Source organism: Pelophylax lessonae (genome assembly GCF_965119305.1).
Source record: "Pelophylax lessonae genome assembly, chromosome: 1".
Lineage (NCBI taxonomy): Eukaryota > Metazoa > Chordata > Amphibia > Anura > Ranidae > Pelophylax > Pelophylax lessonae.
Window position 1 is genome coordinate 663,429,910 of NC_138768.1, and position 20,128 is coordinate 663,450,037.

Here is a 20,128-nt window from a genome sequence, read left to right on the forward strand (position 1 = left end):
GGAGGATTTCCACCGCCCTAGTCTCTTGAGTATATGCACGGGAATGCCATGGCTGGAGGCCGCCGTGGCTGCCCCTATGCGAAATGAATGACCGGAGAAAGCAGCGGGATCGCACCCCAACTTACTCAGCAGTGTTCTAAGGTACTTGACAAACCTGGGCGTGGTGAGAGGCCTGCCATGAAGGCTCAGCAGGGGAGCATCGCTGGCCTGACCTGCCATGCCCGGATAAAAGCGGTCCAGCAACTGGACTGGGCACCATCTATTGTAAGAAGGATACAGTGGTATCTCGACTGGTGGCCCTAATTGATTGGTCTTGGACTGGCGGAGTGACAGGACAAAATGATCGTCCACCTTAACTAGGTCTGCCCTCCTTAACATGTTGGCGTTGCTGAGCAAGTTCCCCACGGTGAACTCATTAGGCCGCAGAAACCCGTAGAAGGCCAGATACACTGCTGTCTTGATGGCATCATTGGTCCCTGCCTCAAATGGCTTAGTATCCAACAGGTCGGGCAAAGCCCGGAACCTGCTGCCGTCAATTGGTTGACGACCCGTGGGCCTGTGGCCTTCCAACCGAAGGATGCCTTTTAGAATGTTCTTGACGGGACTTGACGTCATGAAAGTACCGTGGCTGGGGTACGTGTTGACAATGTGAAACTGAACTCCAGAGAGGTAGAGTTTGATTGTGCTGTGCGCCAGTTTCAAGTTCAAATGGCAAAAGGAAGAAAAAGCCACGATGGTGTCCAAAGACAACGGGTCCAAGATATTGAACTCTGTGATGAACCTCAAGAAGATGGTCAGAGCCCGCGCGTAAGAACGTCTGGTGTTCGGCGACAGTGCTGACTGGGCTAGCATGTTCCCATGGGCCATGAGAATAGCTAATCCTGGATGAGTTCCCGGAACGGTGGTGGTTCGTCCGGGATTTCCTCTGCCGTGGGATGTGCCTGGAAAAAGACCTGCAAATTGGAACGAGACAGGGCATCAGCTGCTATGTTAAGAACGCCTGGCACATGCTCGCAAACCAAGTGGAATTGTAAAGTGGCGGCCAGCCAAGTGAGCCTTCTGACTAAACTCATGATGGTAAGGGAGGAAGACCGCCCCCCTGTTGATGATCTCGCCCGCTGCCATGTTGTCGGTGAAGCACTTTACCGTTTGGCCCGCCCAAAGGTGCCCCCAAACCCTGGCAGCTGCCACTATGGGGTAAATTTCAAAAAAGGCCGAGGTGGAGTTGAAGGATGGCAGATTTAAGGTTTCAGGCGGTCAACTATCCCTGAACCACCTGTTCCCCAAATGGCCGCGAACCCGCTATGGCCGGCCGCGTCAGTCCATAATACCGGAGAGCAGTCTGTGACAGGCGGGATGAACATGTTCATGCCATTCCAATGGGCCAGGAACTCGCCCCACATGGACAAGTCCGCCCTGGCCTGAACGTCCAGTGTGATGAAGCTGTCCTCGTGCGGAAGACCTGGGAGAAGGCTGAGAAGTCGGGACACAAAAGCATGGCCTTGGGGGATGACCCTCATGGCGAAGTTCAGAGAACCCAGGAGGGACTGCAGTTCCCTCCGCGTCGTGGAACCTCTGTGGAGGAAAGACTCAACCTCAGCCCTGATTCTCTGAACTTTGTCTGCAGGAAGGCTGGCCTGCATGGTGACTGAGTCCAGGCAAATGCCTAAAAAGGTCAGCTTGGTGGTGGGGCCTATGGTCTTGGCTGGAGCCACCGGAACCCCCAAGGTGGAAAAAACCCTCACAGTCTTGGATAAACTGAGTGGTGTGGTGGTGTGACTTTCTACGGTCAAGAAATCATCCAGATAATGAATTACCACTGGACAGCGGCTGATGTTTAGAAGGAGCCAGCACAGGGTTTCCGCAAAGATGTCAAAAATTTTTGGGCTACTTTTGGCCCCGAAAGTCAGGCGGACGGCAAAATAGTAAGACCCCCCCCACTTGACGCCGTGCAGGTGCCATAGTGATTGATGAATGGGCAGTAGTTTAAAGGCATCGGATATGTCAGTCTTGCCGAGCCAGGCAGCTTCGCCGGCCTGCAAGATCGCCTGGATGGCATTGTCTACGGAGGCGTATTGTAGAGAAAATTCCTCAGAGGGAATGAGAGAATTGAGGCTAGGCGTGACAACAGAATGAGGAGCCGAAAGGTCAATAATTAAACGCTTTTTATTGTTGTATTTCCCGGTGGCGATGCCCAACGGGTTGGTACGCCAACAAGAAAAAGGTGGTGTGTCAAAAGGCCCAATCATGAAACCCTTGGCCACCTCAGCCTGTAACAAGGTGTTGACTGTGGAGGGGTCGGACAGGGCAGACTGCAAATTATTGCACTCCACCGTGGTTGCTGGTAGAGCGACTAACCCTGTTTGAAACCCTTCTGTGAAACCCTGGAGAAAATTGACTAAATCCTGAGCAGGGTGGGACTTCAGGAGGGAAGCCAGGGTGTCCACGTGCAATTCGGTCAGTCATTTCTTTGGGAAGAGTCGGTTAGGGCACATGGTCTTGGCGTGTGCCAGGAAGCAAGTAGAACAGATATGTAACAACCTGCAGGCGCTGAAACTGCAACCACCTGCATTAAAGTTGTTACAGACCTGTGTCTTGCCCAGGAACACGATGGGCCTGCCTAGCCTGTCTTTGGAAGCTTTCTGGTCGACTCTGCTGGTACTCGGGGTGACGTCGCTGGTGACGGTGGAACTGGATTCAATGGCACACAAGTTGGTGGGATGGGAAAAAGCAGCACAGTTGGCGCAGGCCAGTGGAGCGAGCCCAGCGAAGTGGCGGCAGAATAACTCTGTGTCCAATTGGCCCCAGTCTGCCCGGACGTTGAATTGGGCGAAGGTGGCAGCTGCTTTGGCGGAAAAAGAACGGTGGTAGTCATAGAATGCTGAGCCGCCATACTTGTACCCCAACTCGACCACCTTGTGCATGTACAAATCCAGTTCCTCCCTTCGGTTCGGGAAATTGAAGCACATCACATCCCTAAACAGACCGAAAGCCAACACGAACTCCGGGATGGTCAATTTCTTGCTCAACCTAGGGTCTTTGGCCTTAAGCACCACAGAAAGTTCGCCGTAGTTATACGACTTAAGCCCCGTACACACGTACCGATGGTCGGCATACAAATGTTCCTCTTTTCTCCCCGGGATGTCGGTGTCTGCTGAAAAGTGCAAAGACAGCACAAGGACAGCACAAGAATTTTGTCCGCCGACTGCAGAAGTGATGTCATGTAATGGTTAACTTTCCCTGTGTTTTCTATTTTCTGAGCATGCCCAGTCTTGCAAATCTGCGGTCTGTCGGCCGAATTCTGTACTGACAGGCGAACAATCGTCCGTTCTGGTGTCGGCATACAAAAATTTTCATGTTTGCAAGAAAGACTTTTGTCCGCGGATTGTGCGCAGACATCTGTCGGAGGCACCATACTAACACGCGTACAATCGGCAGATCCTTCGTCCACCGACGTTTGTATGCCGACGATCGGTACGTGTGTACGGGCCTTTACTTTCAACCATGTCCTGGGAAGCTAAAAGCAAGCTCATAAGGTTGACATCCTTGCCCTCCAGGATGTCTTTCTTGACACTAGGAGGGACCATGTGAGCTGGCGTGATGATGTGTGAGATAGAGGCCGGGGAGGTAAGAGTACCTGCGACGACACTCTGCGAGACCGCTAGGGTGGCAACCTGGGAGGGTGGGAAACCCGGGAATGCCGAGGGGACGGGAGCCGGGGTTTCCAATTTCTCCATCCTCTGATTCAGGCTGTTGATGGAGGACAAGATGGACGCCATCGTGGCCTGAATCCCAGCTAAAGTCTCGTGCACATTGTCCTGCGATCCGAGCCCCGACGGCGGAACTGTGTTGGTCTTTAGGATCCTGAAAAGTTCAGCTTTCCTGGCAGTGGCCGGGAATGGAATTCTTCTAAGTCTTAATTCGGCGATGATCCTTGGGATGGTCCAAGCACTCAACGGGCCAGGGCTTGTCAAGACTTGGCTTCCTCCTGCGATAGGGACTGACGTCAGAGTAGGAGGCCTGACTGGCGTGCTAGGAAGGGAGAAGCTATCTCCTATGTCTGACGCGTGAGACATCCTGGAAAACATGAAGAAAAAGGTCACGGAACATGAGCGTAAAATATTTGACGGGAGGGCATGCCCCCGTGCCCCCCCCCCCAAGGTTTCCCGAGAGGAGACCAGCGCTAGCTAGTGGGACGTGAGGCCCTAACTAACCCAGCGGTGGATAGAGGCACTGTCTATGAGTTGGCCCAGTGCTGTGCCAAGTAATGAAATGGCGGGGTGTAGGCCTCTGGAAGGTGACGCCCTTTCTACGCTAGTGGGGTGACCGAGACGCTAGCTATGATTTGGGCCGATGGGCGAATACCTCCGCGTGAGGATGGGTGTTGGTCTCGGGCTAACTTCCAAGTGACCTACCTAACTACCCCCCCCCCCCCCCGCCAGATGCGAAGGAAATGTATAGACCAAGTGAGACGGCATACCTTCGATAACCTGTGAGGGGTCTGAAAAGGCTTGATTGAACGTCCGATGAAGTTCATGCGTGCTGCCTGTATGGGTGAAAAAAACTGTTGGCGCCTGAAGTGAGATGACATAAGCGCCTGACTCAAACAACTGACATGCCCTGCGGACGCCAACCCTAGGTGTATCGAGAGGGGCTGTGCGAAGTGCCCACCAGAACCTGCGACTGAGGGAAGGAGAGATGTGGTCCACCCCCCCGAATGAACGTTTCACCGGAAGTGAACCAGGAATGTGGTTGGAGTGTGTCCTTGTGTGTCAAGGCCGTGGGTGATGGCCGGAAGCCAGGTGAGGGGGGCGGGAGCGTGGCCCCCCGCATGCAGTAAGTACAAGACCTCTGAGGCCGAATGCCCCTGAGAGTTGTGATTAAAGAGAGGGAAAAAAAAAAAAACACTTTTGTGGTACCTGAAATAACGTCAACGAACATTGAGAGAAAAAAAAAAACATATGTAACAAAACAGAAATTTGAGTGACTCAACGTGATGGCAAAGAAAACGACAAAGCATTTTTTTTTGTGTTTGGTGAACTCCCCCCCCCAGAGGATGCAAGAGTAAGGCTGGCCAGTGGGAGGAGGCCCAGCCAGGGGGCTGCCTGTGCGAGATGAGAGCCGGTGCAAACCAAAAGGTGCGATTTAACGGCAAAGAAAGCTGCTTCACGGAATTCCTTTTTTTTTTTTTTTTATTGCAGCCAACTATCCAGGTGTATGTGACCTGAATGCATTGAAATGAAATAATCGGAAACATGAATGAGGAACAAAGATTTGCAGGGTTCCTGACCAGGTTTGTGGTTGTGACAATAATGAGAACAATTTTTGAAAAATGACAGTGAACAAATTGCAGATGTAAATCCCTTAAGACCACTAGGTGTCGCCAGTGAGCCGGAAATGCAGCCTGTGCTGATACAGAAAGACGGAACCTGTGAAGTGAACTGTCCCGAGGGAGATACTAACAACAGAAACGGCTGGTGAAGAGAGGGGGGGGGGGCAGGCTGGTGGTGGGGGACCCGGGGGGGGGGTGAAATTGATGGTGCCCGGAGGTGGGAGCGCCCCAAAGAACTTGCAATGGGGAGGACAAATGGCCGGGCAGTGAAAGGTGCAAGAGCTGGCAGGGAGCCGGGGGATAATGTCTGACTCCCCCCCCAGGGAGGCCGTGGACCGCTCCAGGGAGTGCGGACATGATCAGCAACGGCCAGGATGACCTTCTCCCCCCCCCCCCCCCGCAGCAGCCTGAGAAAGGTAGGTCCAGGCTGGGGAGACAAGCTGTGGTTCACCCTGTGTCAGTGGAGGAAGGAAGGAGCAGGGAGGTTGTACGGCTGGTGATGGAGGGAGGGGGGTGGGTGGGGAGACCGGGCCCCAGCTCCCCCTCCCCAGTACTCACAGTGAGCCAGGTGCCTGATGGCTGACCCGGAAGCGTCCTCGTGGAGCTCTGCAAACTGACTGGTGGGCGTGACACAAACCAGATAAACGATCCCAGAGGCAGCCCAGAAGAGGCGGGGGGCCTGCCTTTAAATAGGCGGCTCCTCCCCTCCCACAACTCCAGGCTCCGCCTTCCCATTTGACTGAATTTAGGCTGTAAAAGAGAACCAGTCAAATACGCATATTAGGTTTTCATGTTTGAATTTTTAAGTAATCAAGCATGAATATTACGTTTTACATTATCATAAATGTGCAGGTTTACCCATAAAATAAATATTATTGCTCTCTTGTATTACTTAAAGTGGTTCTAAAGGCTCAAGGTTTTTTAGCTTCATGCATTCTATGCATGAAGGTGAAAAACCTTCCCTGTGCAGCATCCCCCCAAGCCCCCCTGATTCACGTGCATGACAGCCTTGGCTCTCTGGGGACTCACCCACCTCATTGGCTGAGACAGCAATGGGAGCCATTCTCAATCACAGCCAGTGAGCCTATGAGAAGAGAGAGGGGGCGGGGCAAAGCCACAGCTCCGTGTGGGAATGGAAACGCAGAGCAGCGATTTGGGAGCAAGCCTACTTGAGTGCACCCATAGCAAGCTGTTTGCTCTGGGGGCACTTGGCAGGAGGGAGGGGCCAGGAGCACCAGTGGGGAGTCACCTGAGAAGAGGGCTGCTCTGGGCAAAACTACTACTAGGTAAATATAACATGTTTGTTATTTAACCACTTGCAGAGTGCTCACAGTAATCCTACTGCGGCAATGCAGCTCCCCTGGGTCCAGCGACGTTTAGACACAGCAGAAGTCGGGCCGGAGGAGAGGCGGCGATTGCCACCTCCCTTCCCGATCGTCGGGGAAACTGTGAGAAGACCCGCCTGCTTATGTAAACAAAGTAGGCGGATCTTCTCAGTGACAGACAGGAGGAGATCACAGGATCTGCGATCTCTGTCTCTGTCACAGAACCCCCCCCCCCCCCACACACACACATGTCAGTAAGCATGAGGCATACATTTAACCCATTGATCACCCATAGGGTTAACCCCTTCCCTGCCAGTGTCATTATTACAGTAACAGTGCATATTTTTAGCACTGATTACTGCAGTAATGTCACTGGTCCCCCCAAAAGATTAAAAAATGTCAGTTAGGGGTCCGATCTGTCCGCCGCAATGTCACAGTCCCACAAAAAATTGCAGATCGCCACCATTACTAGCAAAAAAAACCAACAATAAAAATGGCATAAATCTTTCCCGTAGTTAAACGCGATAACTTTTGCGCAAACCAATCAAAATACGCTTATTGCAATTTTTTTTACCAAAAATATGTAGCAGAAAACAAATTGGCCTAGAATGTTAAAAAATTATGATTTTTAAATTTGTTTTTTGGGAATGTTATATAGCAGAATGTGAAAAGTATTGTTTTTTTTTTTTCAAAATTGTCGCTATTTTTTTGTTTATAGCGCAAAAATTAAAAATCGCACAGGTGATCAAATACCACCAAAAGAAAGCTCTATTTGTGGGGAAAAAGGGACATAAATTTTGTTTGGGTACAGCGTCGCACGACCACGCAATTGTCCATTAAACTAACGCAGTGCCGAATCGCAAAACAGAGCCTGGTCAGGAAGGGGGTAAAATCTTCCGGGGCTGAAGTGGTTAAAAAAAAAAAAACCTTGCCTTTATTATCCCTTCAATTTACTCTTTCTGAAGTTGATCCTTGACCCTGAAAATCAGAGGTGATAGAACGCCTAAAGCCACCTCTGACTCAGTCCTTTGATCTGCCAGAAATGCACCTATCACTCTAGCCAGTGTGTCCAGTGTCTTTTGCTAAACTACTAAACCAATCCCACTTCTAGATCTCTACAACATTAAGGATAATCATTATGTAGTGCAAGATAAGAACTAAGATGGATAAATAGACTTTTGGAGGTTGACTCACTAAAAGCAAAAAGGTATCGTTTTGCTAGTAAATTTTGCACAAAGGTTTATGAACGTGGTGAAATTTCACTTTGCACACAATATTCAATCACATGCATGGAAAATAAATAAACAGCATTTTTTCTTAAACACGATTGGATGATAGAAGTCAGCAGAGTTTCACCTCATTTACGATCTGGGGAAAATACCCTTGCAAAGTGCAATTTCCCATGCAAAGTGAGCATTCTAATTGTCTTTAGTAAACTAACCCCATGAGATAACATAGGAATTGTGGAGAGGAAAGCAGACAGCTATGATGGCACATTTAACAGATCAAAAATTGTTAGAGTTCACATTTACTTTAAGCTCCTATGATGGGTTCTTTTTAAGGTGAGGTGTTAGGATTAGTATATAAAAATTTCTGGTTACGCTTCTTTTAGGGGAAGTTTGATTTATTAGTGGTTCTGTTGCAGGTTTAGAGTTAAACCATGGTTTAGGGTACAATTATTGGTGTGCCAAGTATCATACACAATGCTTTTGTTTCCACTGGCTCTAACGTTTGTAAAAGGTGGTATTCTTCAATCTAAATATCTATTAACTGTAAGCTTTGATGCAAAATGTATATCTGCTATGAACATTCACTCATGTAACAGTTTCTATGCCTAAACATTCTGCATTGAAGCTCCTGAACTCAAAACAATCAGAACCATTTTGCCCAAAATCAACAAACCAGAGACAAAAGTTTTCCAATGGCATATGAAAGAAAGCATCCCTTTGTATGTACATGCTTCTTGGTGTTCAATGCTAGCCTGACCCATTCTTAGCCAAAGCTTTTTTATATTCTGGGTATACATAGCAAAATGCATATTTTTTTATATTAAAAACGTTTTTTTTTTGGCACCAAAAATTCAAAAGCAAAGCATAAACCTTTAAAAGTAAAATGTATAATAAAATCAATATTTTTCTTGGTAAGTTATAAAAGAGGTGGTTGTGTCAAGTACATACATACCAAATATGTCAAGCCTCAATACTGTGTACAACCACAAAACGGTAAAGAACTATATGGTACTCTGAATTGTGATTAGACAATGGGGTTGATTTACTAAAGGCAAAAAGACTGTGCACTTTGCAAAGTGCAGTTGCAGTCTGCAAGAGCAGTTGCTCCAGAGCTTAGTAAATGAGCAGAAGCTCTGCTGCCTTTCATCATCCAATCACGTGCAAGCAAAAATGCTGTTTTTTTTTTTAAATTTCCTGTATTAGGTATTCTTTGCAAAATGAAGCTTTACCTAGGCAAAAGTAAACTAAGTCTTACAGGAGGACCCTGTGGATGAGGTGGATGGGGAGTTTAGTGTGCTCAAGAGTATCAATTAAATAAAATACAGATTATAAAAATATAAACGTTATTGAAGGCAAGATAGTAAAAACATCATACGAGAATACAGTATCTAGGAGTATTGCAGCACATCCTGTAATGCGATGGATCGACGTGTTTCAGCCACACTTTGGGCTTCCTCAGGATCTAGATGTGTCACAGGCTTTCTCAAAGTATATATATATATATATATATATATACACATACACACACCCTCAATAGAAACACCAAACTAAAATTCAATGGCCATACCATAGAGCCTATATTGATATTGTCAAAAATGTACACAGTGTATGTGCAGAGAGAAGGAGCTCACAGGCCCCCAAATTAGAATAAATACCAATAGACCCTAAGTGCAAGACACACAAGGTTCAAAAAAAATAGAAGGAATATGTTCACATAAAGGAAACATACTGTTCAGCAACCATACTTCTGTTGAGGGTGTATGTATATATATATATATATATATATACAGTGGGTACGGAAAGTATTCAGACCCCCTTAAATTTTTCACTCTTTGTTATATTGCAGCTATTTGCTAAAATCATTTAGGTTCATTCTTCTTCCTCATGAATGTACACATAGCACCCCATACTGACAGAAAAACACAGAATTGTTGACATTGTTGCAGATTTATTAAAAAAGAAAAACTGAAATATCACATGGTCCTAAGTATTCAGACCCTTTGCTGTGACACTCATATATTTAACTCAGGTGCTTTCCATTTCTTCTGATCATCCTTGAGATGGTTCTACACCTTCATTTGAGTCCAGCTGTGTTTGATTATACTGATTGGACTTGATTAGGAAAGCCACACACCTGTCTATATAAGACCTTCCAGATCACAATGCATGTCAGAGCAAGTGAGAATCATGAGGTCAAAGGAACTGCCTGAAGAGCTCAGAGACAGAATTGTGGCAAGGCACAGATCTGGCCAAGGTTACAAAAAGATTTCTGCTGCACTTAAGGTTCCTAAGAGCACAGTGGCCTCCATAATCCTCAAATGGAAGACGTTTGGGACGACCAGAACCCTTCCTAGAGCTAGCCATCCGGCCAAACTGAGCTATCAGGGGAGAAGAGCCTTGGTGAGAGAGGTAAAGAAGAACCCAAAGATCACTGTGGCTGAGCTCCAGAGATGCAGTCAGGAGATGGGAGAAAGTTGTAGAAAGTCAACCATCACTGCAGCCCTCCACCAGTCGGGGCTTTATGGCAGAGTGGCCCGACGGAAGCCTCTCCTCAGTGTAAGACACATGAAAGCCCGCATGGAGTTTGCTAAAAAACACCTGAAGGACTCCAAGATGGTGAGAAATAAGATTCTCTGGTCTGATGAGATCAAAATAGAACTTTTTGGCCTTAATTCTAAGCGGTATGTGTGGAGAAAACCAGGCACTGCTCATCACCTGTCCAATACAGTCCCAACAGTGAAGCATGGTGGTGGCAGCATCATGCTGTGGGGGTGTTTTTCAGCTGCAAGGACAGGACGACTGGTTGCAATTGAGGGAAAGATGAATGCGGCCAAGTACAGGGATATCCTGGACAAAAACCTTCTCCAGAGTGCTCTGGACCTCAGACTGGGCCGAAGGTTTACCTTCCAACAAGACAATGACCCTAAGCACACAGCTAAAATAACGAAGGAGTGGCTTCACAACAACTCCGTGATTGTTCTTAAAAGGCCCAGCCAGAGCCCTGACTTAAACCCAATTGAGCATCTCTGGAGAGACCTAAAAATGGCTGTCCACCAACGTTTACCATCCAACCTGACAGAACTGGAGAGGATCTGCAAGGAGGAATGGCAGAGGATCCCCAAATCCAGGTGTGAAAGACTTGTTGCAGCTTTCCCAAAAAGACTCCTGGCTGTATTAGATCAAAAGGGGGCTTCTACTAAATACTGAGCAAAGGGTCTGAATACTTAGGACCATGTGATATTTCAGTTTTTCTTTTTTAATAAATCTGCAACAATGTCAACAATTTTGTGTTTTTCTGTCAGTATGGGGTGCTATGTGTACATTCATGAGGAAGAAGAATGAACTTAAATGATTTTAGCAAATGGCTGCAATATAACAAAGAGTGAAAAATTGAAGGGGGTCTGAATACTTTCCGTACCCACTGTATATATATATATATATATATATATATATACTTTGAGAAAGCCTGTGACACATCTGGATCCTGAGGAAGCCCAAAGTGTGGGTGAAATGCGTCGATCTGTCACATTACAGGATGTGCTTCAATACACCTTCTAGATACTGTATTCTCGTATGATGTTTTATTATCTTGTCTTCAATAAAATTTATATTTTTATAATCTATATTTTATCTAATTGATACTCTTGGGCACACTAAAATCCCCATCCACCTCGTCCACAGGGTCCACCTGTAAGACGTGGTTTTCTTTTGCCATTTTATTCTCAGGGGACTGTGCCAGCATTTTTCTTTGATAGATAATTACTCTCCACCCAATTTCCAATAGAGCTTTAGCTAATTGCACTTTGCAAAGTGTACAGCCTATTGGCCTTTAGTAAATCAACACCAAAGTCTTTGCCTTTTGAGCTCATCATTTGGAGTAGGCACTGAGTAATGGATCTAAGTAATCTAGAATTATTGCTCTCACTCTTCAATGCACAGCAATTGCTAATATATGTAGCACAATCATCATTTTTATACGCATGTGCACCGATGTGGGGGCTTTAAAATATTTTTGTTTTGTGTTTGTTATTTGTTTAACCGCTTCTCGACTGCTGTACATCCTTGTTGGGAAGCAACTATACCAGGATCATGGGTGCAGCTGCAGCTGTGATCCTGGTATCAAAATCTTAGGCTGCCATAAAAGTGATTGAGCGGCTCTATGGCCACATGATCACTTTTACAGGGGGGGAGGGGGGAGCGTAGCCCTCCTCCCACCGCCAACTGCCACCTTTTATGGGCTCTCCAGGTCCACCAGGTAGCCCAGGACTGATGCAACACTAAATAGTGGAGATCTTATCACTTCTGGTTGTGGGTTGTTTGTTTACTAGCGGTTACCAACTAATAAAGCAGCAGATCAAACTGATCTATGTTTGGTCGGCTGCTTTGGAGGACAGAGGCGAGACCTGTGGTCTATCTCTCCATAAAAGGTACCTGTCATTGCCCATGTTATCAATAGGGATGTTGTTTGTCCCTAGTGATAGGAATAAAGTTGATCGAAAAAAATACATTTAAAGAGACAGTGTTAAAAAAAAAAAATACATTTAAATTAAATAAATAATTAAATAAAAAAAAATTAAAGCACCCCTGTACACCTGTGCTCACACGCAAACACGGAAGCAAATATAGGTCCTGCACGCAAATGTAAACAGTAATCGCACCACGCATGTGAGGTATCGACATGAACGTCAGAGTGAGAGCAAAAATCCTAGTGCCAGACCTCCTGTTAACTCTACACTGGTAACCTGTAAAGCATTTAAAGCGTGGTCTATAGATAACTTAATGTATTGTAGTTTGTCGTTATTCCATGGGCATGCACATTTTTAAAGCATGTTTGGTATCTATTTACTCAGCATAACATCATATTTTATATTCTACCAACAAATAAGAGTATTAAATGTTGTGTTTGTGTGCACTAAAATTCATTAAAATTGATTTTTTTAGAGATGCACCGAAATTTCGGCTGCCGCAAACATATTGGCTGAAAGGGCGTTTTCGGCATTTTGCAGATAAGAGAAAAAGATGCAGAGAATGGCACCCGAAAATGCACGCGATTTTACAGCCATTTTACCACAAATTTGCAGCGATATTACCAAGATTTTACTGTGCTTATGGCCTGTTTTTCATAGGTCATGTGACTCAAAGACCACACCCATGTGACATTTTTGATGCGTTCTTGGTGCGTTTTCAATGCATTTTAGCGGGGAGGTACAGAAGCGCAAGTGACCAGTGTGAAGACATACATAGAATCTAAAGCGATACGTTTTTCTTTAGCTTTTCTTGCGCTAAAGGTGCCAATAATGGTCAACAATAAATTCATATTCATTTAACCAGTTCTGGACTGGAAGGATTTGCCCCCTTAACCACTTGCCGACTGCCTAACGACGATTTACGTCGGCAGTCAGCCCCTCACAGGCAAAGTGACGTAGATCTACGTCGCTAGCCTTTGAGGGTCTAGGGAGCAGGCGCGCTCCCGCTCCCGCGTGGTCACGGACCCCCCCCGCGTGTGTGACCGGCGGACCCGATGTACGCTGGTCACTCTGCGATCGCCGCTGTAGAGGGAGAAAGTCAGGCGGCTAGTGTAAACAAGCCGCCTGTCATTCTTCCCTGTGTAGAAACTGTGATCACACTGTTCTACTATGTAGAACCGTTGATCACTGTTTCTACAGCTCAACCCACAGCCAATCACAGTTAGAATCACACCCCAAGGACACACACAGCCCCTCCCTCTCAAATAAAGTTAACCCCTTCACTACCAGTGTCATTTTGCAGTAACAGTGCATATGTATAGCACTGATTACTGCAGCAATGTCACTGGTAACCCCAAAAGTGTCAAAAATGTCAGTCAAGGGTCCGATTTGTCCACCACAATGTTGCAGTACCGCAAAAAAATCGCAGATCGCCACCATTACGCGTTAAAAAAAAACAACAAAAATGACAAAAATCTTTCCCTTTGTTAGTAAACGCGATAACTTTTGCGCAAACCAATCAAAATACGCTTTTTGCGATTTTCTTTACCAAACATAGGTAGCATAAAACAAATTGGCCAAAAATGTTAAAAAATTTTGATTTTTACATTTTTTTTTTGGGAATTTCATATAAAAAAATGTGAAACATATTGTTATTTTTGCAAAATTTACGCTCTTTTTTTGTTTATAGCGCATGATCAAAAATCGCACAGGTGATCAAATACAACCAAAAGAAGGCTCTGTTTGTGGGAAAAAAAGGACGTCAAATTAATTTAGGTACAGCGTCGCACGACTGCGCAATTGTCCGTTAAAGTCACGCAGTGCCGAATCGCAAAATACCCCCTGGTCAGGAAGGGGGTAAAATCTTCCGGGGCTTAAGTGGTTAATGACCAGGCCATTTTTTGCGATTCGGCACTGCATTACTTTTACGGAAAATCGGGCGGTAATGCGAAGCTGTACCCAAATAAAGTTGATGTCCTTTTTTTTCCCACAAATAAAGCTTTCTTTTGGTGGCATTTGATCACCTATGTGATTTTTATTTTTTGCGCTATAAACAAAAAAAAAAAGAGCGCCAATTCTGAAAACAAAACAATATTTTTCACTTTCTGATAATTTTTTTTCATCCTTTAAGGTAAAATTTGTGTTCTGCTACATATTTTCGGTAAAAAAAAATCGCAATAAGCGTATTTTGATTGGTTTGCGCAAAAGGTATCGTGTCTACAAACTAGGGGAAAGATTTATGTCATTTTTATAAATTTTTTTTTTCACTAGTAGTAATGGCCACGATCTGCAATTATTAGCAGGACTGCGACATTGCGGCGGACAGATTGGACCCCTAACTGACCTTTTTATTACTTTTTGATACTTTTGGGGGGACCAATGACATTACTACAGTAAACAGTGCTAAACATACTGTAATAATGATACCGGCAGGGAAGGGGTTAACCTAGTGGGTGATCAAAGGATTAAATTCAAGCCTAGGGGAGTGTTTACCAACTGTGGGGGGAGGGGCTTGTGAAATGACCATAGAGAACTGTGATCCTATATAGAAGGATCACAGGTGCTCTGTGATCATTTCAGAAAGAAGAACGGTCAGCTGTGTTGTCAGGTGACTGTTCTTCTCTCTCATGGGGGAGCAATCGCAGGTGGCCGGCGCCAATCGGTGCCACCAGCCCTATGCATCGGCATCCCCGCTGCCTATGCAGGATCCCTGAGTTCATAACTGACAGAACAGCAGTCTGCCGTGTTTACAACAGCAGACCACCATTTTGTCTCTATGGGGAACAAGCACGGGTGTCCATCCAGCACGCTGATTGGCTCCCCCTGTGGCCAATGGTACATCGATTCGTGGGACAGAGCCGACCTGCCGCCGTAAAATTACGGCGGCTGGTCGGCAAGTGCATCCTGCATTTTCGGTTTCGGCACCAAATTTTCCATTTGGTGACTGATGTTATTTTTTCCTTCAGTTTCAGTAGTGCCTGCTGGTTGCATAGTAGATTGCAGCCGTCAACTGTGGGGTTCTGCTCTCACTGGGCTCCACCACCAACAAGTGAGGGGTTAACTGTGATGTAACCCAACTACAAAAAAATCTGACTAGATCTCCACAAAACACCCCCAACATTCAATTCATAATGCATGGAATATAAAACATGAGGCTGCTGTGATCACTGAAATATAGCATACACACTTTATTAAAGTAGAAATATAGGCAAAACCTTTTTCTTTTCTTTTTTTTTCATTTTGAATAGAGCAAGAGGGGGGAATAATCCCTGTCTTCCTTTTTTACTTCATCCATGTCCCATAGAAAAGAAAGCAAAAAACAAGAAGTAAGAGGGAATGCATGCAATTTAAGGGAATTCCTTGGGGACCCCCAGATCACCAGAACTAGTGTCCCCATTGCAGGATTTTCCCTCTATTACTTAAGACTAAGGACAGCCCTTTTACTTTTACTTTCAATAATAATGATAAACAGGACAAATAGAGAGGGTGGATCCCATTAATGGGGGCACAGACAGCAATAAAAACTGACAAGTGTTCTAATCCCTCTCACTCTACCCAAAATTAATAAAAAAAAAAAAAAAAAAATAAAAGTTCTGCCTTTAGTTACACTTTTAATACCAATAATAAAGCATATATTCTACATTTCAATGATCACAGTAGCCTCACTCTTTATATTCCATGTACTATGAATTGGATGTTGGGGGGGTTGTAGAGTTCTAATCAGATGTTTTTGTAATTGGGTTACATCACAGTTAACCCCACACCTGTTGGTGCTGGATCCCAGTGGGAGCAGAACTCCACAGTTGCTGGCTGCGATCTATACTATGGAACCAGCGGGTGCAACCAAAGCGCTTGCTGGTTACTTGACAGCTGTCATCTGGAGAGAAAGGGATGTCTCATCTGATCTTCTTCCCCCTGTTGCTCTCCTGGCACCTGATCTCCTCAACATCACAGATGCTATGCCACTATATAAATATTTGTTGCAGCTCTAGCACTTGTGATGTGGAGGAGATTGGGTGCCGGGGGAGCTGCAGGGAGAGATCAGATGAGACTGGTGGCTTCCCTCTCAATCTTGATATAATGGACCCTGCACAGGATGTCTCTGGGATTGGAGTTATCCAAATCAGGTGTTAGGTGTCATAACAGTAGGGAGTAGGTGGCGCACGCTGTAGCCTCTGGAATTCCTTTATAATTTGATATTGTTCTGCCTACTGCTATTCTCTAAATCATCCAGATAAAGCTGCAGTTGCACTTCTCATTGGCAGGACTGGGTTTGCCGATGTTCCCCCCGGAGATCACTCTCTGTTCTAACAGAGGATAATTACAGTCCTGAGTGGAGACCCTATAGCAGTGATGGTGAACATTGGCACCCCAGATGTTTTGGAACTGTATTTCCCATGATGCTCAACTACACTGCAGATTGCATGAGCATAATGGGAAATGTAGTTCCTAAACATCTGGGGTGCCAAGGTTTGCCATCACTGCCCTAGAGGAAAGAGTTAATGGCTCCTGTCTGATATGAGTAAGATCTGCTTTAAGAGTGGATAGTATGTAGGCTGCAAACGAGGCTAGGTCTTCCCTGGTTGGTACGAACTGTAAAATGTGGAGTTCTGGAGCTGAAAGTGTTAACTGCAGGGCAGTGACAGGTTGCTTACTGGACTGAGCAGGAACTGCCCTGCTGAAAGAAATAGAGAGGTTTGAGTCGGCTGCCGCTGATGAGGGAGGAGAGGTGTCAGCTTGCTGTGGGAAAGGTGATTCAGTTTGTGCTCCTGGATGTGGTAGAGCACATGTCTGTGGCCATCATGGTGGTGGCTGCAGGAAGGTCCACTGGTGTTGTGGCTATATGCAGGGAGAAGAAGAAATCCAGCAGTTCTCCCCAGGTGTCCCCATCCACCTACACTTTATTTGGCCATGACATTTGAGAAACAGGTCTGTAACCCAGCAACCCAGCACGGCAGAGCTCATGGTCTGTGCGGCTCTACTCCTCCAAAGCCAAACCATGCCTCCGGCGCCCCTCTCAATAGGGTGCCCAGGTCACATGTTCCCTCTGCCCCCCCCCCCCTCCTAGTTTCGGCCCTGATTCCAAGATAACAATTAGAGGCTAAATAGGTTATTTGAGCTCCAGATACAGAACAGCTCTGAATTCTAACATGATTGACAGGTATTTTTTTGTGCTTATTGAACGGATATAACACAATGCTTTCAATGGTATTTTTAGGTGACTAAAAGGTAGCAAACAGATTTGTTGTTAGGGTTTACATACACTTTAAACTAGTCTAGGAACAATTCACATCTAAAGGTTGTCAGAGATGGTTTAATTCCATATGTAGAGAAAGCATTTCATATGAAGAATTTATCAGGAAATAAAAATGTGAACTGCTGGGGACCTTAGAAGAAGATTCAGCAGGGGCAGCCCTGTCATATCAAACAAAATGAAAAAAGGTGACTTGTGGGTGTGGCGCTGCTAAAATAATGGTTTCCTATAGCAACTAGCTGTTGGGGTTTACACATATATTCAGGGAAAATATGGTCATCAAATGTGTGTGATGTGTGTGATATATAACGTGTCAAAGTGCTAGAAAACAGTGCAAACTGTGAAAAAAAATTCACACTATATACAGTAGCAACCAATATCATTAATGTGATTAGTGTTAAAGTCAAATGCTAAACTCCAAAAGTTTGTGTCCAAATGTAAACAATATCTGTTGAAAGGATCCTCTACAAATAAAAAGACAGGTGCTCTTCAAAGTGCTTCAAAGGTATCTGTGACATTGATAGTGCTCCACAAGCCATGCTCCCCTGCTGGTCCCACACTCACCAGAGGTCAGTCCCCTCTAGAAGGTTTCAGGCCTGTCAGAAAGGTAGCTCCGACTGGATCAGCCATCTCAGGGTCCACAGCCAAATGTCACCAAGCCAGACGTGCCTCCCCAAGGCATGTCTGGCTTGGTTGGGGAGCGAGGCCGAAGCTGAGGAGTATGGAGCATTAAGAAGGGGATTTAGGGTGTAATTTGGATGTGGACCCTGAAACGGCTGATGCGGTCAGAGCTACCTTTCTGACAGGCCTGAAACCTTCTAGAGGGGACTGACCTCTGGTGAGTGTGGGACCAGCAGGGGAGCACGGCTTGTAGAGCACTATCAATGTCACAGATACCTTTGAAGCACTTTGAAGAGCACTTGTCACTTTATTTGTAGAGGATCCTTACAACAGATATTGTTTACATTTGGACACGAACTTTTGGAGTTTAGCACTTTACATTAACACTAATCACTTTAATGATATTGATTGGTATAAAGTATGAATTAGTTTTTTTCACAGTTTGCACTGTTTTCTAGCACTTTGACACTTTCTATATATCTTTATATATATATTTTTATATCGGTGGTATAACCACATGTGATGCACTTAACATTACTTCTGCATCTCAGCAATGAGCTACAATACACTTCATTAGTAGCTTGCTGAGGAACACACACATTTGGTGAGCATATTTTTCCTGAATATATGTGTAAACACCAACAGCTAGTTGCTATAGGAAACCATTATTTTAGCAGCGCCACACCTATAAATCACCTTTTTTCTATTTATTTTCCCTTTTCAAGGGATAGTAATTGGGTAGGGAGCAGCTAAATTAGAAATTTCCCTTTCTCCCTTTACTTTTTTCTTCGCACTGTGCACAACTGCTTCTTATCACCTTATATCAAACAAAATACCCATGGGCATGCCTTGGGGGGGGGGGGTATTACCAGTGCCTAGAACCCCCAATAAAAAGCTTACCTCTTCTATCTCGAACTAACTCTCCTGTCCTGAGAAGCCTTGTCACTGAGCTCTGAGTATTATGTCTGCGAGCTATGCTACCCACACACTACAATTCCTCTCCCTCCCTGGCAGCTACATAAATATTTCAGTGACCACTGCAAGAAAGAGATGACTAGAAAGAAGACAGCTTACCACTTCTCCAGCCATCTCTTCCTCACACTGCCATAGCTCACTGGCATTACTCTCGAAGCTCAGTAACAAGACTTCTGCCATGTCTACTTCATGACTGAGGCTGTTTTATCTTTAGCATGTCCAGCACTTGGAATGCCCCAAAGAAAGGATGTGCCACAGGTCATTAACATAGCGCAGTATAAGAACATCTGACCTGCAACAACTTCTGACCAGAACAAAATTCTTTTACTATCGGACAGCAGTGAATCTCCTTCCGTTTCTTTTGGTAATTTGCCTGTTTGTAACAAATAGCAGCTATTAGAAATGAATAGGATAGTGGGAGCGGGCAAAGTGTGACCAGAATACTACAGAACTTCCGCTTTGTTCTTGCCAATCATGTACTGTAATTCCTGGTCACAATAATTACATGTTATGTTCGAAAAAAGGACAACCGGTAAAGATCAGCAACTATAAAGATGCGTGAACAGACCTGACTGCTCTCATGCTTCATAGAACAATTTACAGAAATCTCCAAATCACGTGCAGATGCTTTAAAGTGGAACTTTAGTCAGGAAATAATGATCTGCTAGATCATTTCAGGCTGGCCTTTTGCAGGTATCGCTATGTAAAACATAAAAATGGCCTATACTGTTTAAAATCCAGTAATACACTATCTCACACTGCTCTGCACATTCTCAGTTGTTCTCTATTTTTTTTCCAAATATTTTTAGTCATTGTGCTAAATTTCTAGAGCCCAATCTGCTGATAGACTAAAGATTTACTGCTGTTCAGGGGATCTGGGCTTCAGCAAAATGGCAGCCTCCGAGAAGAAGAAACAGGAACAATGC

The 20,128-nt window shown here is 45.2% G+C and overlaps 2 protein-coding genes across 2 annotated transcripts in view; both read right to left on the reverse strand.

Annotated features, from left to right (window-relative positions):
• TTC29 (tetratricopeptide repeat domain 29) overlaps positions 1–20,128 on the reverse strand; it is a 421,410-nt gene that overhangs the window by 386,867 nt on the left and 14,415 nt on the right. The gene's annotated exons all lie outside the window — the stretch shown is intronic.
• On the reverse strand, positions 2,463–3,779 carry LOC309544762 (uncharacterized protein; the record flags this gene model as incomplete). The annotated part of the gene is made up of 2 exons (XM_082243739.1): positions 2,463–3,085; positions 3,497–3,779. 2 exons carry the CDS (start codon positions 3,777–3,779, stop codon positions 2,463–2,465), a joined length of 906 nt encoding a protein of 301 aa, XP_082099865.1.